Genomic DNA, 16,005 nt, shown 5'->3' on the forward strand with positions numbered 1-16,005 from the left:
GTGAAAAGAGGACTGGTTTAATTTCACTATTAAGTCTGCTTCATTTAGCAGAAATTAGAACAGTGACATGATGTTTAATTATTATTATTGGAACAGATCTCTCTCTCTATTAAAAGCCCATGAGTGATTAGAAGACAAAAAAGAACAGAAACAGTGTAAAAACAGTGTGATTCTAGTTCACAGTTGTAACCATGCACAGTGTATACACTCAGATGGTTATTTAAAGTTGAATAACCGCCGTGGATGTTGTTGCCGCAGAGATTTGCTTTTTTGTTTTTTAACGGTTACAAGTCGTGGTTGTCTGTAAGAGGTCAGTGACGTGTTATTAAGCCAACTACAAAATTGTTGTGACTTTTTTTGCACACAACCACTTTTTTTGTTCCATTGTGTATGAGTATTTTATTGTATAGTCATTGTAGAGTGTTACAGTTACAGGTGGAGATATCAGAAGACTATAATGTGAACACAATTTAAGAACCCTATAAATACTTTACTGGTGTCAAATATGAAGTATGTTGTTCTTTGTGTTCAAAGTTGTACTTTTTCTTATATATACTGTATGTGACGTCTTCCACACACTTGTGCTGAATGTGCAATATGCTGTTAAATGTACGTGCAGTAATGTTTTGGAGTGCAATAAGAGGTTTCCAAGCAATATGTTGATGAGTGCAATATGTGGCCATATGGAATGTTGGCAACTGGCCTTTTCTCCCCACTTTCTTTCTTTCTTTTTTACCTATTCTATTTATTAACTGTGATTTATGTAGCTTTTATTTATTGATTGTGATCAATGTGGCACCAGTGAGGCAAAAATGAATTCTCCTATGGGGGCAAATAAAGTGTTTACTGTATATCGTAAAGAACAATTTATTATTTTATTCATTTTATTTTAATGCATGGGTCACAGCGAGACTCAGCACAGAAAGTTAACATAACTTTGTGTGTGTGCGCGTGTGTGTGTGTGTCAGGAGGTCAGTAGAAGTTGACCTCAAATGTTCCTCACACCTCCTCGGCCACCGCGGCCACGCCCACACTCACGCCCCGCACCAGATGGGAAATGTAGCCCGCATTTTTAAAGTCCGCACGCAGGTCTGCAGGCTGTTGCGCTGGCAGTCGCGCTGAAGGCATGAAATATTCATGTCGCCCCCAAAGTTGAATGGACACCCCGGGACGGAGAGCGTGCCGATTTATTAAACTAAGACCAGGCCTCATTACACTGCTGGCGGCGAGGAAGGTCACGGTGATTTTCGTTACCAGTGCTACCAGTGCAGAGAGAGAGAGAAGGGGGGGTGGTCAACGTCACTGCGTCATCTCAGATCCCCCCCCCCTCGTTATTAATGACCTAATGAGTGATTAGCTCCAGTGTCAGAGCGCTGAGCGTCACGGAGGAAGCTGAGTTGTCGCTGCGCGCAGCATATGGGAGACGTGGACGACACTGGCTGTGACAGCGGTGTGTAGAGTTTGTGTCGGTTTGTCAGTGGGTGCCAGGGGACACCAGCTGATAGGCACAGGGCAAAGACCCCCCCCACCACCACCAACACCCCCACCCCCGCCCACGTAACCATAAATAACTGTAGTCTAATTTATCTTCCTTGATCTGCTGCCACTTACAGGGCGATTAAAGCGATAATATGTGATCTTCTATTTACTGAGTATAGAAAAAAAAAAGCTACATGCACAGACACTTAAAGGGCTAGTGTGTGAGACATTGAATCACCCACCTCCTTTCACCAGAAAGGATGGGATTCTTCTTTATTTGCATATTACGTTTCCACTTCAAAATCCAAAACACACACTCAAGAATGAAAAAATGTAGAAACAACAGAAAACGCCTAGAAGTTCAGGCTATTTTTTAACTTCCAAAGACCTTTCGTGCACATTATATGCCCTGAACATCACTAATGACATGTGAAATTTGTCTAAATTAACTAATAATACTTCCCATCGCGATACTTATACGTTTTGCTATGGGATTTTAAGTTGTCTTTGTATGTTTCATACTTTCAGTATTGTTTCATTGGTCTTTCTGCGTTGCTGCTAAACTCTTTTCATCACATGAACAACAAATGGGGTAAATCCAAGAAAGCTGTTTTCATTAATAAAGTCTCTGGTTTCCATACTACATATAAAAGGTTTATTTTTAAGGGACTGATTATACAATAGAGAAACTAAGTGATTCTTATTTTAAAAGGATTATATAGTTACACAAACATACTTCCACACACTGGACGATTATTATAGTTTTACAGCAAGGTCATGAAACTGCAGTGCCAGTTAAATGTTTGCAAGTATTGATGTGCCTGCCTGTTACGCCATAAAACTAAACTTCAAGTACAATTGTATGTACAGTTTCATATTATTCAGGCTTTAACTCAGCCCGAGTTTACCTCAGTCATGTTTACATCCAGAGGAGTCACTGATGTTTATGACTGAGGAGACACTGATGCACAAGTGAAGGCTGCTGACACTTGTATTAGAATATGTATTGTTATGTTTTCATCGTTTCCTTTCCTTTATATATTGTTTGTTGATTTTATAGTGTGCTGTGAACACAACAATAATAATAATAATTATAAAAAGAAGTCCCTTATGCCCCATGCATGTTTTGCTCCCTGCCACTTCGTAAAAGATTTATAAGTTGCCCTCGCTCATCTTATCAGTTCTCATGGACGTGATACAGACAGGTGTGTCTCTGGCCTTGTCTCCCACCTGTTCCTTTTATTATTCTCGGGCAAATAATCATCGTCCACATTTTACTGCTTGTTTGAGAACAAGCCTCTGTACCCTGACACGTCCTGTAAGGGTTAGAAACCATTAAGGAGTCGGTTGCTCATGAGAAACACGTCCAAGTCTGTTTTCCATGGACTGGGAACCTGGTGGTGGAAATCTCTGATGATGATGATGATGATGAGGATGCAGCCTTGAATGATAATGTGGGTACAAAAAAATACAAGTTCACTCTCAAAAGTTGCTGAACTTACTAATAAATGTGAAAGCATGTTTGGCTTGCACACTTGTTACTTTATTGTTGCTGTTTGTGGGATTAAGACAAAGTGACACGCAGCTCAGACTTGGGTTCATCAGATCATTAAGCTTCAGAAACATTAAAGCCACGCTCCTAAATGATTAATACTCTCAGTTCCCCCTCTGTGTGAGGATAATAACAAGGTCGTGATTGAGTTACAATGCACAATAGGAATGGGGGGGGGGAAGTCGAGCATTGTCTGGTTGTTCTTTGACAGGGTCAGAGGGGATTGTGTGATTGGCTGCTGCAGGGCTGTCAGAGCTGAGTCCGAGCGCTGGGGAGTGACACTTAGGTGACTGCATGAGAGGAGGCTGGCTGTATATAAAATGCTGGCGCAGTGCAACCCACTTCACAGGCGAGGACATCAGCTTCTGTGTGACCTTTTCCCTGCATTGTGCGCGACCTCAGGCCAGTACAGTGATGAGTGCAAAAGCAGAGATTTCAAGCTGGTCCGAGTACCCGGAGGATTTCGCCCTGCTGCAGCAGCGCAGCCTGGCCCACATCAACTCCAAAAGTTGGATTTCTGCAAACTCAATCCGTATGTTCTCGAGGAGGGACGCGCACGACGTGGGCATCCCACTGGAGAAACTTCATCCATCAAGTGAACTGCCCGAGTGCGCGTCGGCTGCAGGGATCACAGAGACAGACTGCGAGAGTACAGGAGAGGGAGACAAGACGAGCCACTACACTGGTCCACAGAGACACCGGCGCGTAGCAGCCAACGCCAGAGAGAGGAGAAGGATGCACGGCCTGAACAAAGCGTTTGACGAGCTGAGGAGCGTCATCCCGTCAATGGAGAATGAGAAGAAGTTGTCCAAATATGACACTCTGCAAATGGCGCAGATTTACATCACTGAGCTGTCGGAGCTTCTGGCCGGCGTGGTTCAGTCGGAGCGCATGAGCTCAGCAGACAATACCTGCAGGAGAAGTCTGATCCAGACTCTGCTGCCTGCGGTCAGTGCGCAGGACCAGCTGATGGGAGGACAGCGAGACTCCGGTGCCTCCGTGGGCCACCTGTTTATACTTGGACCTACATCTGACCTGGGGTCAAATAAATCCACGGCCTCATCCCACTGCAGTGATGGCGAATCCTCGCATCTCAGTGACATGGAGGAAAGCCACAGTGGGAGACAATGACAGAACATTGAGCACTGATTCCTGACAATTTACACTGCAGTGACTCTTGTTGGAGAACCAAATACTACAGCGTGTAGAAATGTCGATCATAGTTCCTACATGTATTCTCCTTCATGATTACTAGCTTAGGTGTTGCACTGCCAAATGGAAAAATAATGTAGAAACTACTGAAAACACCTGAGAATGTTTGACTTCAGGCCACCTTGAACTTCCAAAGGCCTTTTTATGCACTTTACATGCCCTGAACATCACAAGTGACTCATGACTTTTGACTAAATTAAAAATAATTATTTTCATATTTATGTTTAGCTATGAGTATTTTATGAAAACTAGTTTGCAACAATAAAGATATAGTTAAGAAACAACTATGCATTTTACGTTGTCTTTGTGTCTTTCATACTTCAGTCAGCGACATATTCAATACACTCTTATATTTTCCACCATGTGAAGCAGAAAGTTGCACATACGGCGTGTTCAAAAAGCAAAAACACAATTAGGGTTGTTGGTCTTTTTGCATTGCTGCAAAACTCTTATTATGCACCATGTACATCAAATAGGGGGGAAAAAAAGTCCATTTCAAAGCTGTTTTCATTAATAATCAGGTTTTCATTCAGCTTATCAACTAATTGTGATGTCACAGGGACCCACATCCTCTCTAATGTTCCAGCAGTGAAGAACAACATTAATTAAATGCTGGGTTTTTTTCCAAAAACAATCCACTGAGTAAAGCGACAGGCTCCACAGATAAATACAAGAACATCCGCAAGCCAAACATTTGACATCTAATGTTCCCAGTGAAGGGTGTTTTAAAGAAATTAAAAGGGGGGAAAAAAGATCCCTCGTGACAATCCATCATGGTTAAAATTGCCCCTCCTTGTCTGTCTGCTAACTAATAGCCTACTGAGTAAATGTTGGGCTGCCCACACCATAGGGGAGAGGTGGCTGGAACTTTGCCAGGTCCTTAGAAATGATTTCTGCAAGCCTGTATTTAAAACTGCTGGGGTCCTCGGTGGGGGTGGCATGGGCAGAGGAGCTGATGGTCCCCTCCATCTCCTTCATGTCATCCATTGCCTGTGCCTGAGTACTGAGCCATGGCTGGATTAAATTATTCACATGGGGCTGACGCTGGCATCTAGGCTTGGGGTAGAGGCTGCAAGGAGGAGGGTGGGGATCGGGGTGATGAAGGGGTGAGGAGAAAGTCTGATGCGGGGAGACTGTGGGAGATTCAGCTATTTTCGAATCCGCATAGATGCACTCCGAGTTGTCCTTCCTGATCAGACGAGGAGAGAATCTCCTCAAGTTGTAGTAAATGTTGTCATCCATGTCACTGTCCAGGTGCAGAGCCTCCAGGGAATGACACTGCTCATCCTCCTCCTCAATTTCATCTCTCACAGCCTCCCTGCTGTTAGAAATGTGAGATAGTGGCATCACGTTTGGTACAGCGGTGTCATTAGAAGAGCAGGGGTTGGCTGGCTTGTCCTCTGTCTGAGCAGAAACATCTGCAGAACTATAGACAAGAGGAGCAGCGGGCTGGTTAGTTGGAGTTGGGAGGACATCGGGGGACTGGGCACATAATGATCCTCTGTCGATGCTGAGAGGCTGAACAGATGAGCTCCCCACTGCATAGCACTGCTCTAATATAATCTGGAAGACCTCAGGAGCACGCGTGGACAGGAAGATGAACACTCCTGTCCCAGACTGACAGCGATGGCCTGCTTCAATGCTGAATCCTCCCTGTAATCACAGCCATTAATACACATTTTAGCAGAACAGGGTCTTTCTTTCTTTCTTAAGCTGAAACAGTTGTTTCAAATGTCTAACTATTGCTTTCAACGCCCTGATGTATAAGAACTAGTGACAGCTAATAATGAGACTGCAGGTCTCCTCTCCCAATCACACCAGTGGTGGCATGCACAGTAGCTGTCACAATGCATACTGTAGAAAGCGTCTGCTTCAAAACACATGTTCTGACTGATGTGTCAGTTCAGGCTGCTGTACCATGGCAACGCCAGATGGCAGCCTCTGTAAAGCAAGGCTGTTGCCCAAACTACATATGAAAGGCTTATTCTACGGCTAAACAATTTTAATTTTAAATGTATTTATATAAACATACTTTTCATCCTAAATGATACACAGTGGACCTTTAAAGATCTGTTAAAAAAATGTTTAGGTTGTCACTTAAATTAAGTTTCAACTTTACCTCAACCTGTCCGAATTTGCGCAATAGCCTGTATGGCCAGTAGTAGACTGTGTGACTAGTATTGCAGGTCAGCAGTATAATGGCCTCTTTTTCTGGGGAGACCAGATACTCCCCAGACAGTTTGCACCTCCTGGATGCTTCTGTGCTTAGGACAGTCACTTGGTACCGGTTTGGAGGAAGGATCAGATCTAAACACAAGAGGACAAAAACACATCAGCATACCAAGACTGCACATGGAAGCAGAGGATAATCCATACGAGGTCCAAGCAGCGCTTGATTAACAAATCATATAAAGCATATTTCATGTGCAGAAGTATGTGTCCATTAGCAGATTTTTTTTTTTAATCCATTAGTATAAGCCTCCTGACATAGCAAATTTAGATGAATGAAAGCTGAAACACAAAGTGGATCATTACACTGTGGCGATGTTTACATTGGTTTGTCTAAATCATATCTGCAAACTGCTCCCCATAATATGTCAACATAATATAATAACGTCAAGATGTTCAATTATGTACTTAAAATCATATTATCTTCCGAGGTGCTCCACCAATGTACACATTAAAAACCCTAATAGAAAAATCGCTGTGGCAGGATGCTCATTCCTGAACCAGGATTGTGTGGTGCTTTTATAATGTTATTTTTTTAAATGCTTGTTGGTCATTCGGCAGTTTGTATTACCAGTATTCCAAGATGAGTAAAGTTCATTGTTCTCCATGGTCAAGCAATTTCCTCTCTCCAAACCACCTTTGTCTGATTCTTCAGAATCCTTCTGTAAACACAGTAGCATGGTAAATAGGACGTCGAGTGTAAACCACCCTCTTATCGCAGTTTTATGGCCTCAGAGAGGTAAGATGCAAGAAGCAGCCTAGCTTGTGCAAGCACAAGAATAGGAGAAGTGAAGAGGAAGAAGTTGCAGATACAATATTCACTTCCCCATTGTCATATTTGTCACAGATTGTGGATAAGCCATAATAACCCTGATAAGCGGAAAAGATTGGTTGAGTCTAGAGCTGTGTGATACCTGGAAAGCTAGAAGACAGAGGGCACTCAGCCACTCTTGGCTTGTTGTAGAGGCCAGAGTGTAGATGCACTGTGTCGTGTGAAGGTAGAAAGCAATGCATCCTTCGGGGCAGGACTCCTCTGTTGCAGGGGTGACACTGAGGAAATCACTTAGACGCACAACTTTTCTTTCTGGTGCTTTGTGGCGACCCAACTTCCTGTGGTCAATGTTGTCCATGTGTACACTGTTGATCTCCAACCGGCCAATCCCTGTGGAACTGGGTTTGTAGAGCACCATCCATACTTTCCGCCATGTTCTCTGGGGGTGAATAGGTGACTGTTTATAAATGGTTCTTTAGTACAGTTATGAAGTAACTGGTTTAGATCTCACACAACAAGCAGGTATGTTTAGGTCCATTTTGAGAGTTTATGGTGTTCCACCTGGTTATTTTACAGTCTTTTCACTTTGTTATGGTGCAGGGTGGATTGGTATGGTATTGCAGCACTAATGCATTCTGCATGTTGCTAAAATCTCAGTTTAAAAATGCTCTTTATTTTCTGAAAACATACACATGATTTTAGTGTTAACTAAGGGAAAATTTGATTGATTAGGTAAACCCTGAATGTTTATTATAAGACCGTACACAATAAATACAAGGCACATGCAGTTCAGAATTGTTAATCTAAGCTTAACTAATACTGACCCAACAGTCACACTTCACGTTGTCAAATGACTCTTAAATCAAGGTATTTGTGAAACAGAGCTTTAATTACATCCTAAAAGTGGGCACAGGTAAAATTAGATTAGTTACTAGTGATGAAAACAGCCAACAAAATGTATGCTGGCAAACTTCCTAGTTATTAAGAGTACTGTAATACAGATTTAAAATTTCAACATTTCACAGGGAGAGAGACAATTCAGTGATGGCTTTTTAACAGTGAGATCATCTACTAAAACCCCTATTTGTGAAAGAATAAGCAATAATCCCGTCTGAAGTTAGGGATGGTAATATGAGGTTCTGATAGCATTTGCCAAGTACTTGATAATAACAAACACCTTCAGTTGCCACTTTCTTCACACAAGCATTATAACCGTGAGAAAAACAATAATTACTGAATGACCAAAAAAAAAGGTTTCTATCTTACCTTTCCAAACTTGAATCCCTGAAGGTACACCAGCCCTTCCTTGAAGATGAATTCCATTCCTGCAAGTCGCTTCACTGATGCCATCACTGATTGTGTTCTATAGCTCAGTGGTTTAAATTAGGTTTCTTGTGCCACAGGAGTAACTGTATTTGTTACGTCATGGGTCACTTTGATTTGGTCTTACTTTGTCCATCAGGGCTAAATGTGAAGATATCGCACATCTGCAGATCTTCACATCTGCAAGTCAACTGTTGCAAAAGAGAGTGTTGCTGTCTTCTTGACTCAAACTTCCCTTTGCATTATTCTGCTTGTTTTAGCAACTTCCTCACCGTACAAGAGCAGCACCACACCTTTCTATTTTTTCCAGATAAGAATATGAGCAACAGATACGGAACAAAGTAGTTTTATTTACAATTTTCATTATTATCAAAAATCTATGTTACAAAGGGGTACACTTATAGAATGGGAAACATTGAGGGGGAAAACGGTGCAAGATAGCAATATTTTTAACTGACTGAAGTCAAAATAAAGCTCATGATAAAAAATAAACTTCCTTAGTTCAGTGACATGACACACGTTGTCTCTCAGTTCTGTTCAGCTTTGGAGAATCTTGCCGCAAATAAAAAACTCTTAGAAGTCCATTGAGCTATGAGCCAGGTAGTCTTTGCGCCCGATGTTGGTCACCTGCTTGGTCTGCATGGCTTCCAGTTTAGGACAGTCTGTGATACGATGACCAAGACCACCACAGAATGTACAACCTCTCTCCTCTGTAAAAAGACAACATTAAACATAAACAAAACAGATCAGTGATTGTTCCACACAGTCTGCTGTACTGCACATCCGTTTCCGTCTGGACGTGGCCTTAGTCTTGTGTATTAGCAAGCTGACAATGAGTTTGACGCCAACATAACTACGACATGGGTAAAGTAACGCTCAAGCATGTCTTGAATAAACCTGGCCTAACAGACAGTACGACGAACTCAGGTTTGCACTTACTGTAAGTCGCTTTGGATAAAATTTACCAGTTAACAACCAATGAAATGGTGGCCGAAGATTTTTGCACAGTACTGCACACATCTGTAAAATAGACAATTAGGCAAAACGGTGGACTGTGCGCAAGACCTACCCCCGATATCCAGCATGGTCTCGTCTCCCGTCTGGAGAACCTGGAGAACAGGCGGAACCTTCTGCTTGGCTTCAACTAGCAGCGCTTTCAGGTCCATCAATACAGACTCATCTACAGGGAAAGGAAAGACACACACTTACTGTTAACATCTATTCACTGCATTAAACCAACATCATCATGATACACTGCAAATATTCTGAAAATGTATGTTTTATTTCCCCTCACCACAGCCTTTATTGATGAACGTTGTGGCAATACCCGTCTTGCCTGATCGTCCAGTTCTACCAATTCTGTGGACTGAAAAAAAAAAAAAAATTCAACAAACCAGCTTCACTAATTAAAAAGGAAAAATCAAAATACTATTCTACTGATTTTTAAGAGGCTGGACATATCCTCTTACCATAGTTTTCTATCTCCTCGGGCATGTCATAGTTCACTACGTGCTGTATAGCTGGGAAATCCAGACCTTTGGAGGCAACGTCTGTGGCGACCAAGACATCTTTCTTTCCTTCTTTGAATGCCTCTATGGCTTTTGTTCTTTCCTCTTGATCTGAAAAATTATCATCAAGCATCACATCAAGTAAAGTGTATTTTAAAATACAATAACAAATTCAGAACTTCAATTCTGCAGTTTTGATATCAAGTTCTGCAATGTGTAACTTTTGGAAGCAGGGTGTCATCTTGTGGTCACAATGAGTGACATAAAGGCTGAAGATCTAACCTGAGGTGAACTTGATGTTCGGTTTGGAAAAATTCCAGATGTAATTCTCCGCAGACAGACTACTATGTATGTTAATGATTCAAATGGTTCTGTGTACCTTTTCCTCCGTGGATGGCCACTGCCTCCACACCTTTTAGCAGCAGATACTCATGGATGGCATCCACATCAGCCTTCTTCTCAGCAAATATCAACACCTGTCATACGAGGATGATACATTTAGTAACTTTTGAGATGTTTGGGCTTTGTCGGTTAGTTATATGTCAGTGTAATAAAGTGAAAGTACTGACTGGAGGTGATGTTTTCTGCAAGCACTCCAGCAGGTACACCATCTTGGCTTCCTCTTTGACATATTCCACTTCCTGCACAAACACAAAAGTCCAGTTATCAACATGCACCAAAACTCCAATTCACACACCGGTCTGCAACAAAGAAAGATGAACATACCTGAATGACATCCAAGCTGGCAGCTCCAGCCCTACCCACATTAATAGTGATGGGTTTAACCAGCGCACTCTTAGCAAAGTTCTGGATCTTCTTGGGCATAGTAGCACTGAAAAGCAGGGTTTGCCTTTGCCCCTTGAAAAAAAAAACACATTTTAGGAATAATTTTGCATCGTAACCTCATCTAGCAAACTCACTTTTCAGTTTCATTTTGGTCTGAAAAAAAGGAAAGGCCAACATTATTGGTCAGAATATAGACATCTTTGGATGTGTTTAAATGATGAGCCCCGGTCTCTCAAAACATCAGGACCAAATCAAGTTGTTTTTTAGGTGGTTAAGTGTTTAGTAGCACCTGTAATGGTGCATCACTGTCTTCTTTTGTTCTTCTGGAACAAATCATCCTTTTCTACTCCCATCTTTGACTTCCTCTCTCCTCAATTGTTTAAAATTGCAATGGCCAACAACAACTTTGTCAGAAATATGGTTTTCTAATCAAGGTAAGGATTAACTTTTCAAAAGATTTTAGTCTGCATCCTTCCCTGCCAGACACCACAAGGCTGGTTTGACTTTATAATTCACTCTGTTGATGAGAATGTTGCGGTTATTGTGAGTTAACGCCATAAAGGAGCACCTCACCTTGAAATAGGAGAAAATGGTTCTGATGTCTTCCTCAAATCCCATGTCGATCATCCTATCAGCTTCATCCAAAGCCAAGTAACGACAGATGTCCAGACTCACCATCTTCTTCTGCAGTAAGTCCATTAGTCTGCCTGGGGTGGCGACCATCATGTGGACCCCACTATGATTGGAAGGAAACACTTTCAAAACTTGGCACAATTTATGACTTGGACTTTTGAAAATACAGTAGTGTTAATGCCAGGCTCTTTAGGTGGCCATGCAAAAAGTTAGGTTGAAATGCTATCTGTAAACACATCAGGACCAGAACTTCAAATATTTTATCAACATTGCACCTTACAGATAACAGATAAATGGAGCTAAATCATTGCTTTTTGTTTAACACCAGTTTATGCTGTAAACTCAAACAGGCACCAAACATTTCACACAAATCTTGTCTCTTACTTACTGTTTCACAACCTCCATCTGTTCCTTGACAGACATTCCTCCAATGCAGAGGGCAGTGCGCAGCTGAGGAGCCCCCTCCTCCTCCAGCAGTTTACAGTAATATTCAATGATGCCATGCGTCTGCCTCGCCAACTCTCGCTGGAATAACAATAGAAAGGTATTACAAATCAGATATACTTAGCTGCAGAAAAAGCAAGGTAGTGCATATAATGGTCATTTTACAGTACCATAAGAAATGCCATGTGATTATTTGGGTCTTTTATGGTCCCGAACAGTAAAGGCAACACTCAGTTTACATATTTATAGAATATACAGAATCCTAACAATGAGTTCAGACTCCATGACAAATTTCAAACTGTTTTGAATAAAATATGTTTGTCTTACTGAAGGACAGATGATCAGTCCATATGGTCCCTCTCTCTTAAAGAAAGGCAGCCTCTTTTCCTGTTCCAGGGAAAACATGATGATGGGCAGAGTGAAAACCAAAGTCTTTCCTGATCCAGTGAATGCAATGCCAATCATGTCACGACCTGAAAGACTAAACACAAACAAGGGTCGGGTCAAGACTTCAAAAGAACTCAACAAAAAATGTTCAAATATATTGTGTATTCTATGCATGTTCTCCACGTGCTTGCGTGGGTTTTCTCCGGGTTCTCAAAAACATGCAATATGGGGATTAGGTCAATTGGACACTCTGAATTGACCCTAGGTGATAATGTGAATGGTCGTTTGTCTCTCTGTGGTTCTGTGATGGACTGACAAACTGTCCAGGGTGTACACTGCCTATAGCCCCATGACCTTCGTGTGGAAGAAAAAGCTGTAGAAGATGGATGGATGGATGTATATTCTACTCACACTGTGGGGATTCCTTGGATTTGAATTGGAGTAGGATGCACAATACCCTTCTTTTTCAAACCCTTTAGAATTGCTGCAAACACAATAAACATATTGTAGTTGCCAGTTATTTATCACATGTAAGAATTAAAGTCTTTGTAAAGAGAGTCAAAGTGTAATTTTATGAGCAAAGATGGGAGTTTGTTGTAACCTGGTGGAAGCTTCATTTCCCTGAAGCTTTTGATTGGAGCAGGGATTTCGTCTCCGTCAACCAGGATGTGAAACTTCTTCCTGACCCGCTCATGCCGTGTGTCTGGCATATTAAGGATATAACGAGGAGGCTTCCAGCTAAAATAAATAAACAAATAATTAAAACCCAAAATGAAACCACACTTGCACAAAACACTTATATCCTTATTTGATGGAAAAAAAACTCACCTTGTTTTTATTGGATCATCATATATGATACCTTTGGCCATTTCCTTTACAGACATCAGAGCTGACAGAGGAGAGTTCAAAGTGCCCAGAATTAATTTAGCAAGTTAAACCATTTCTGAAGTAACAGTTGCTTTACATTAATTTGATTATCTTTTAATTCTAAGTTTAATTTTACCTCTGCCTTCAGCAACACTCTCAAGAATCTTCTCTTCCTCTTTCAGCTGTTTCTCTTTGGCTGACTCTTTCCGGGCTGTAGATATAAAAGCATATCATTGAACAATTAAGTCACTGTGAATTGGACAGGCAACTGTCAAAATCCAAGCTAAATATTGTTAGAATACCTTCTGCTTTTTCCTTGAGGTGCTGATGCTGATCAAGGAGACTGACATTAGATCGTGGACCAAGACCCTCATCCTCGTCCCTCTGCTCCTCCCCACTGTCCTTGTGCTCCTCGTCCACTGCCTTCCCTCGCAGGCGCAGCATTTTCTGTAGCTGTGAGTTAAATATTTAACAATATGTATTGAATCTGAAACTGTAATAGACATTAATATCCAGTGCAGATAGAAATTAAAAAGCATACAAGGGTCTTTCAAATATACATGACCTTCATTGGGCAATAGTAAATGTATAGATAGCCCTGATACCCAACCTGGCAGAGTAGACTTATCCTTTATGTCCAAGTGATCAATCACTTACCATTTGTTGTTTTCTTATCTTGACTGGAACGTATGGAACATAATCATCATCCTCTGATCCTTCTGAGCCCGGCTGGTCAAACTCCACGTGCATTCTCTGTACAATCACATCAGCAACATCACTTATGTTACATTTTAAGTTTGTCTTCACTTTCTCCAGTATAAATCCTTCAAAGAAGACTTATCTAATACCAATACCACGATACACACATACAAAAATCATGAAGCAGCAACCAAGGTTGTAAAAACAGATTCAGTGGCATTATTTAGATACAATTGATCTTAATCTGTAATATTCTGGTATATGTATCATTGTTTGGTTCTGTACACTGCCCAAACATTTTATATCAACGGTGTCTGTCTTGCTTGTATCCAAAAGATGCAAAGCCTTAATAAATGAATATACCAAATGGCTCTAATCGTTAATTAATGTGGATTAATGCTTAATGATGGCACCTACGGCTTCGTTTCACTTTATAGTAAACAAAGCATGGTCAGAGAGAAGCCTGTTATCAGAAGTTAACCATGTGAGGTTTTCTCGCTCTCAGACTTTTACATTCTGACTTTACGAGCGTAATCTACCAACTCGCTTAGTTAAGACTTATGAAGACACGTGTTCTTTATTGTAACACACACACTATAAAGGGATACTTTAATAATGTTCTTTATTACATGTCGTGCGTTTTTCTGAAACGTCGTAGTTACGTAGTCAATACTGTTAACCGTTAATACGGCTAACTAACAGTGAGTTAGTCTGCTGCACTCCAAGCTTCTATATTATTCAGCAGCCAGAGCTTAACAGTTGAACCTCGAGTTTAAATACTTGCGAGAATGCATTAGCTATGGCGACCAGTTTTCGACCAAGTGAATAAATAAATGGTCAGATGTTCGGCTAGCTAGCTGACTTTGGCTAGCATTAGACCGTGTATAGACGATAGCATGAGCCTTGCTTACCTTCCGAGGTCCATTATCGGTCTCCATTTTATGTTAAGTATACAGTAACGTTCTCTAATAACGCAAGACACGGTTCCTATCACTAAATGTTGTTCATAGAAATATAAAACAGCACCTAGACCAGTTTACGTATGAAAGGAAACTGTGACGCTGTGTACGGAAAGCCGGAAGGATCAAACCTCAAAGAAACGCAGGGTCCAAAAAAAGCGCGATTCAGTCTGGAGCAGGAGGAACAGGTGGTGCAGATGGAAGATGTCATGGACACCAAACTTTTTCAAAATTGAACTTTGAAAGCAAACACCACACTTTCTTTTTGTCAAAACTGTATTGTTTTTAATCTTTCTGACCGAAAGATTTTTCACAGTATCAAAAGTGAATTTAAAAAAAAGAAACAAGCCAACATACACTGGCTATTATTGGAATAGTATAAATCTACATTCGAAACATTTAAGATAAACCTCTCTACTTGTATATAGCCTGAAAAGCATCAGAGATATCATATGAAAACAAAATCTCAGCACAAATTCAGGAAAGAAACCATCTCAGAAAAAGCCATCAGCTAAAACATAGGACACTGGTGTACATCCTGAGGCCCTGGTCCCAAAAGTGTCAACTCTTCTGGGATCAAAAGATAATCAAGACTTGGACTTCACATAGGCTAGCTGAGGCGGACGGTGCCATAAAGGTCAGAGAACCTGGGGGGAGACATGACAAAGGCTCAAAAAGGCCCAAAATAATCACTCAGTATGTACAAGCATTAAAATTGACTGTCAAACAAGACGTGAGGGTTCTATTGTTAAAATAAACAATGCACACCGGTGTACCGGCTGGGATGTGGAGATTGAAATAATAATAATTTGGGAATGAGCAAAAACTGTGGCAAAAGACTTGTTCTATTGAGTGTGTACGGAATATCACTAAAACAGCATCGCTCCAAGTTTAACACCAATTCTTGATACAGACGCAACAGACGCATTTGCCAGATACAGGACAGGACAAAATGACACTATCATGCATTGGTACCTAAGTGGAGTAATATGTTCTAGATGCCTCCTGTGAGCACAACGTGTTGTACAAAGTAAATGGATATTTTCTCACAAAGTTCTATTTATGTTGTTGGTGTACCAAAAGCGGTCAAACATTTCATGTTTGTGTTTCAGATAATTTCGTACATAAAAGTTAACAGTGAGGTCATCATGTGCT

At 41.1% G+C, this 16,005-nt stretch overlaps 3 protein-coding genes across 4 annotated transcripts; 1 reads left to right on the top strand and 2 right to left on the bottom strand.

Moving 5' to 3' along the window:
* Positions 1-2,968: 2,968 nt before the first annotated feature.
* Positions 2,969-8,783, bottom strand: dok3 (docking protein 3). 2 transcript variants are annotated; one of them, XM_044039700.1, is made up of 5 exons: positions 8,511-8,783; positions 7,387-7,683; positions 7,044-7,131; positions 6,363-6,550; positions 2,969-5,896 (listed from the first exon to the last, which is right to left on the bottom strand). In XM_044039700.1, the coding sequence occupies exons 1-5, from the start codon at positions 8,592-8,594 to the stop codon at positions 5,060-5,062; spliced, it is 1,494 nt and encodes a 497-aa protein (XP_043895635.1). In that variant the 5' UTR covers positions 8,595-8,783; the 3' UTR covers positions 2,969-5,059. The 2 variants fall into 2 exon arrangements, with proteins under 2 accessions (XP_043895635.1, XP_043895634.1); XM_044039699.1 differs by having other exon boundaries at positions 7,044-7,134.
* Positions 3,446-4,162, top strand: atoh1b (atonal bHLH transcription factor 1b). Its single transcript, XM_044039701.1, has one exon. It carries the CDS (start codon positions 3,446-3,448, stop codon positions 4,160-4,162), a length of 717 nt encoding a protein of 238 aa, XP_043895636.1.
* A 114-nt stretch (positions 8,784-8,897) lies between the features above and the next one.
* LOC122777996 (probable ATP-dependent RNA helicase DDX41) lies at positions 8,898-14,982 on the bottom strand. Its single transcript, XM_044039491.1, has 17 exons — positions 14,803-14,982; positions 13,850-13,945; positions 13,495-13,645; positions 13,329-13,403; positions 13,154-13,214; positions 12,927-13,063; positions 12,737-12,809; positions 12,266-12,419; positions 11,883-12,019; positions 11,435-11,597; positions 10,802-10,933; positions 10,645-10,716; positions 10,455-10,551; positions 10,037-10,186; positions 9,862-9,933; positions 9,637-9,747; positions 8,898-9,277 (listed from the first exon to the last, which is right to left on the bottom strand). The coding sequence occupies exons 1-17, from the start codon at positions 14,827-14,829 to the stop codon at positions 9,141-9,143; spliced, it is 1,845 nt and encodes a 614-aa protein (XP_043895426.1). The 5' UTR covers positions 14,830-14,982; the 3' UTR covers positions 8,898-9,140.
* Positions 14,983-16,005: the final 1,023 nt, after the last annotated feature.

Source organism: Solea senegalensis, linkage group LG12 (assembly GCF_019176455.1).
Source record: "Solea senegalensis isolate Sse05_10M linkage group LG12, IFAPA_SoseM_1, whole genome shotgun sequence".
Taxonomy (NCBI): domain Eukaryota; kingdom Metazoa; phylum Chordata; class Actinopteri; order Pleuronectiformes; family Soleidae; genus Solea; species Solea senegalensis.

Excerpts from the sequence above, each read along its gene's own strand:
- LOC122777996 (XM_044039491.1), bottom strand. The coding sequence starts at position 14,829 with ATGGAGACCGATAATGGACCTCGGAAG. Across the intron at positions 13,646-13,849 it reads AGATAAGAAAACAACAAATG|CTACAGAAAATGCTGCGCCT; the intron begins GTAAGTGATTGA and ends TTTAACTCACAG. Across the intron at positions 10,934-11,434 it reads CCATTTTCTCCTATTTCAAG|GGGCAAAGGCAAACCCTGCT; the intron begins GTGAGGTGCTCC and ends TTTTTTTTCAAG.
- atoh1b (XM_044039701.1), top strand. The coding sequence starts at position 3,446 with ATGAGTGCAAAAGCAGAGATTTCAAGCTGGTCCGAGTACCCGGAGGAT.
- dok3 (XM_044039699.1), bottom strand. The coding sequence starts at position 8,594 with ATGGCATCAGTGAAGCGACTTGCAGGAATGGAATTCATCTTCAAGGAA. Across the intron at positions 6,551-7,043 it reads TTACTCATCTTGGAATACTG|ATCTGATCCTTCCTCCAAAC; the intron begins GTAATACAAACT and ends TCTTGTGTTTAG. Across the intron at positions 5,897-6,362 it reads GCAAATTCGGACAGGTTGAG|GGAGGATTCAGCATTGAAGC; the intron begins GTAAAGTTGAAA and ends CTGTGATTACAG.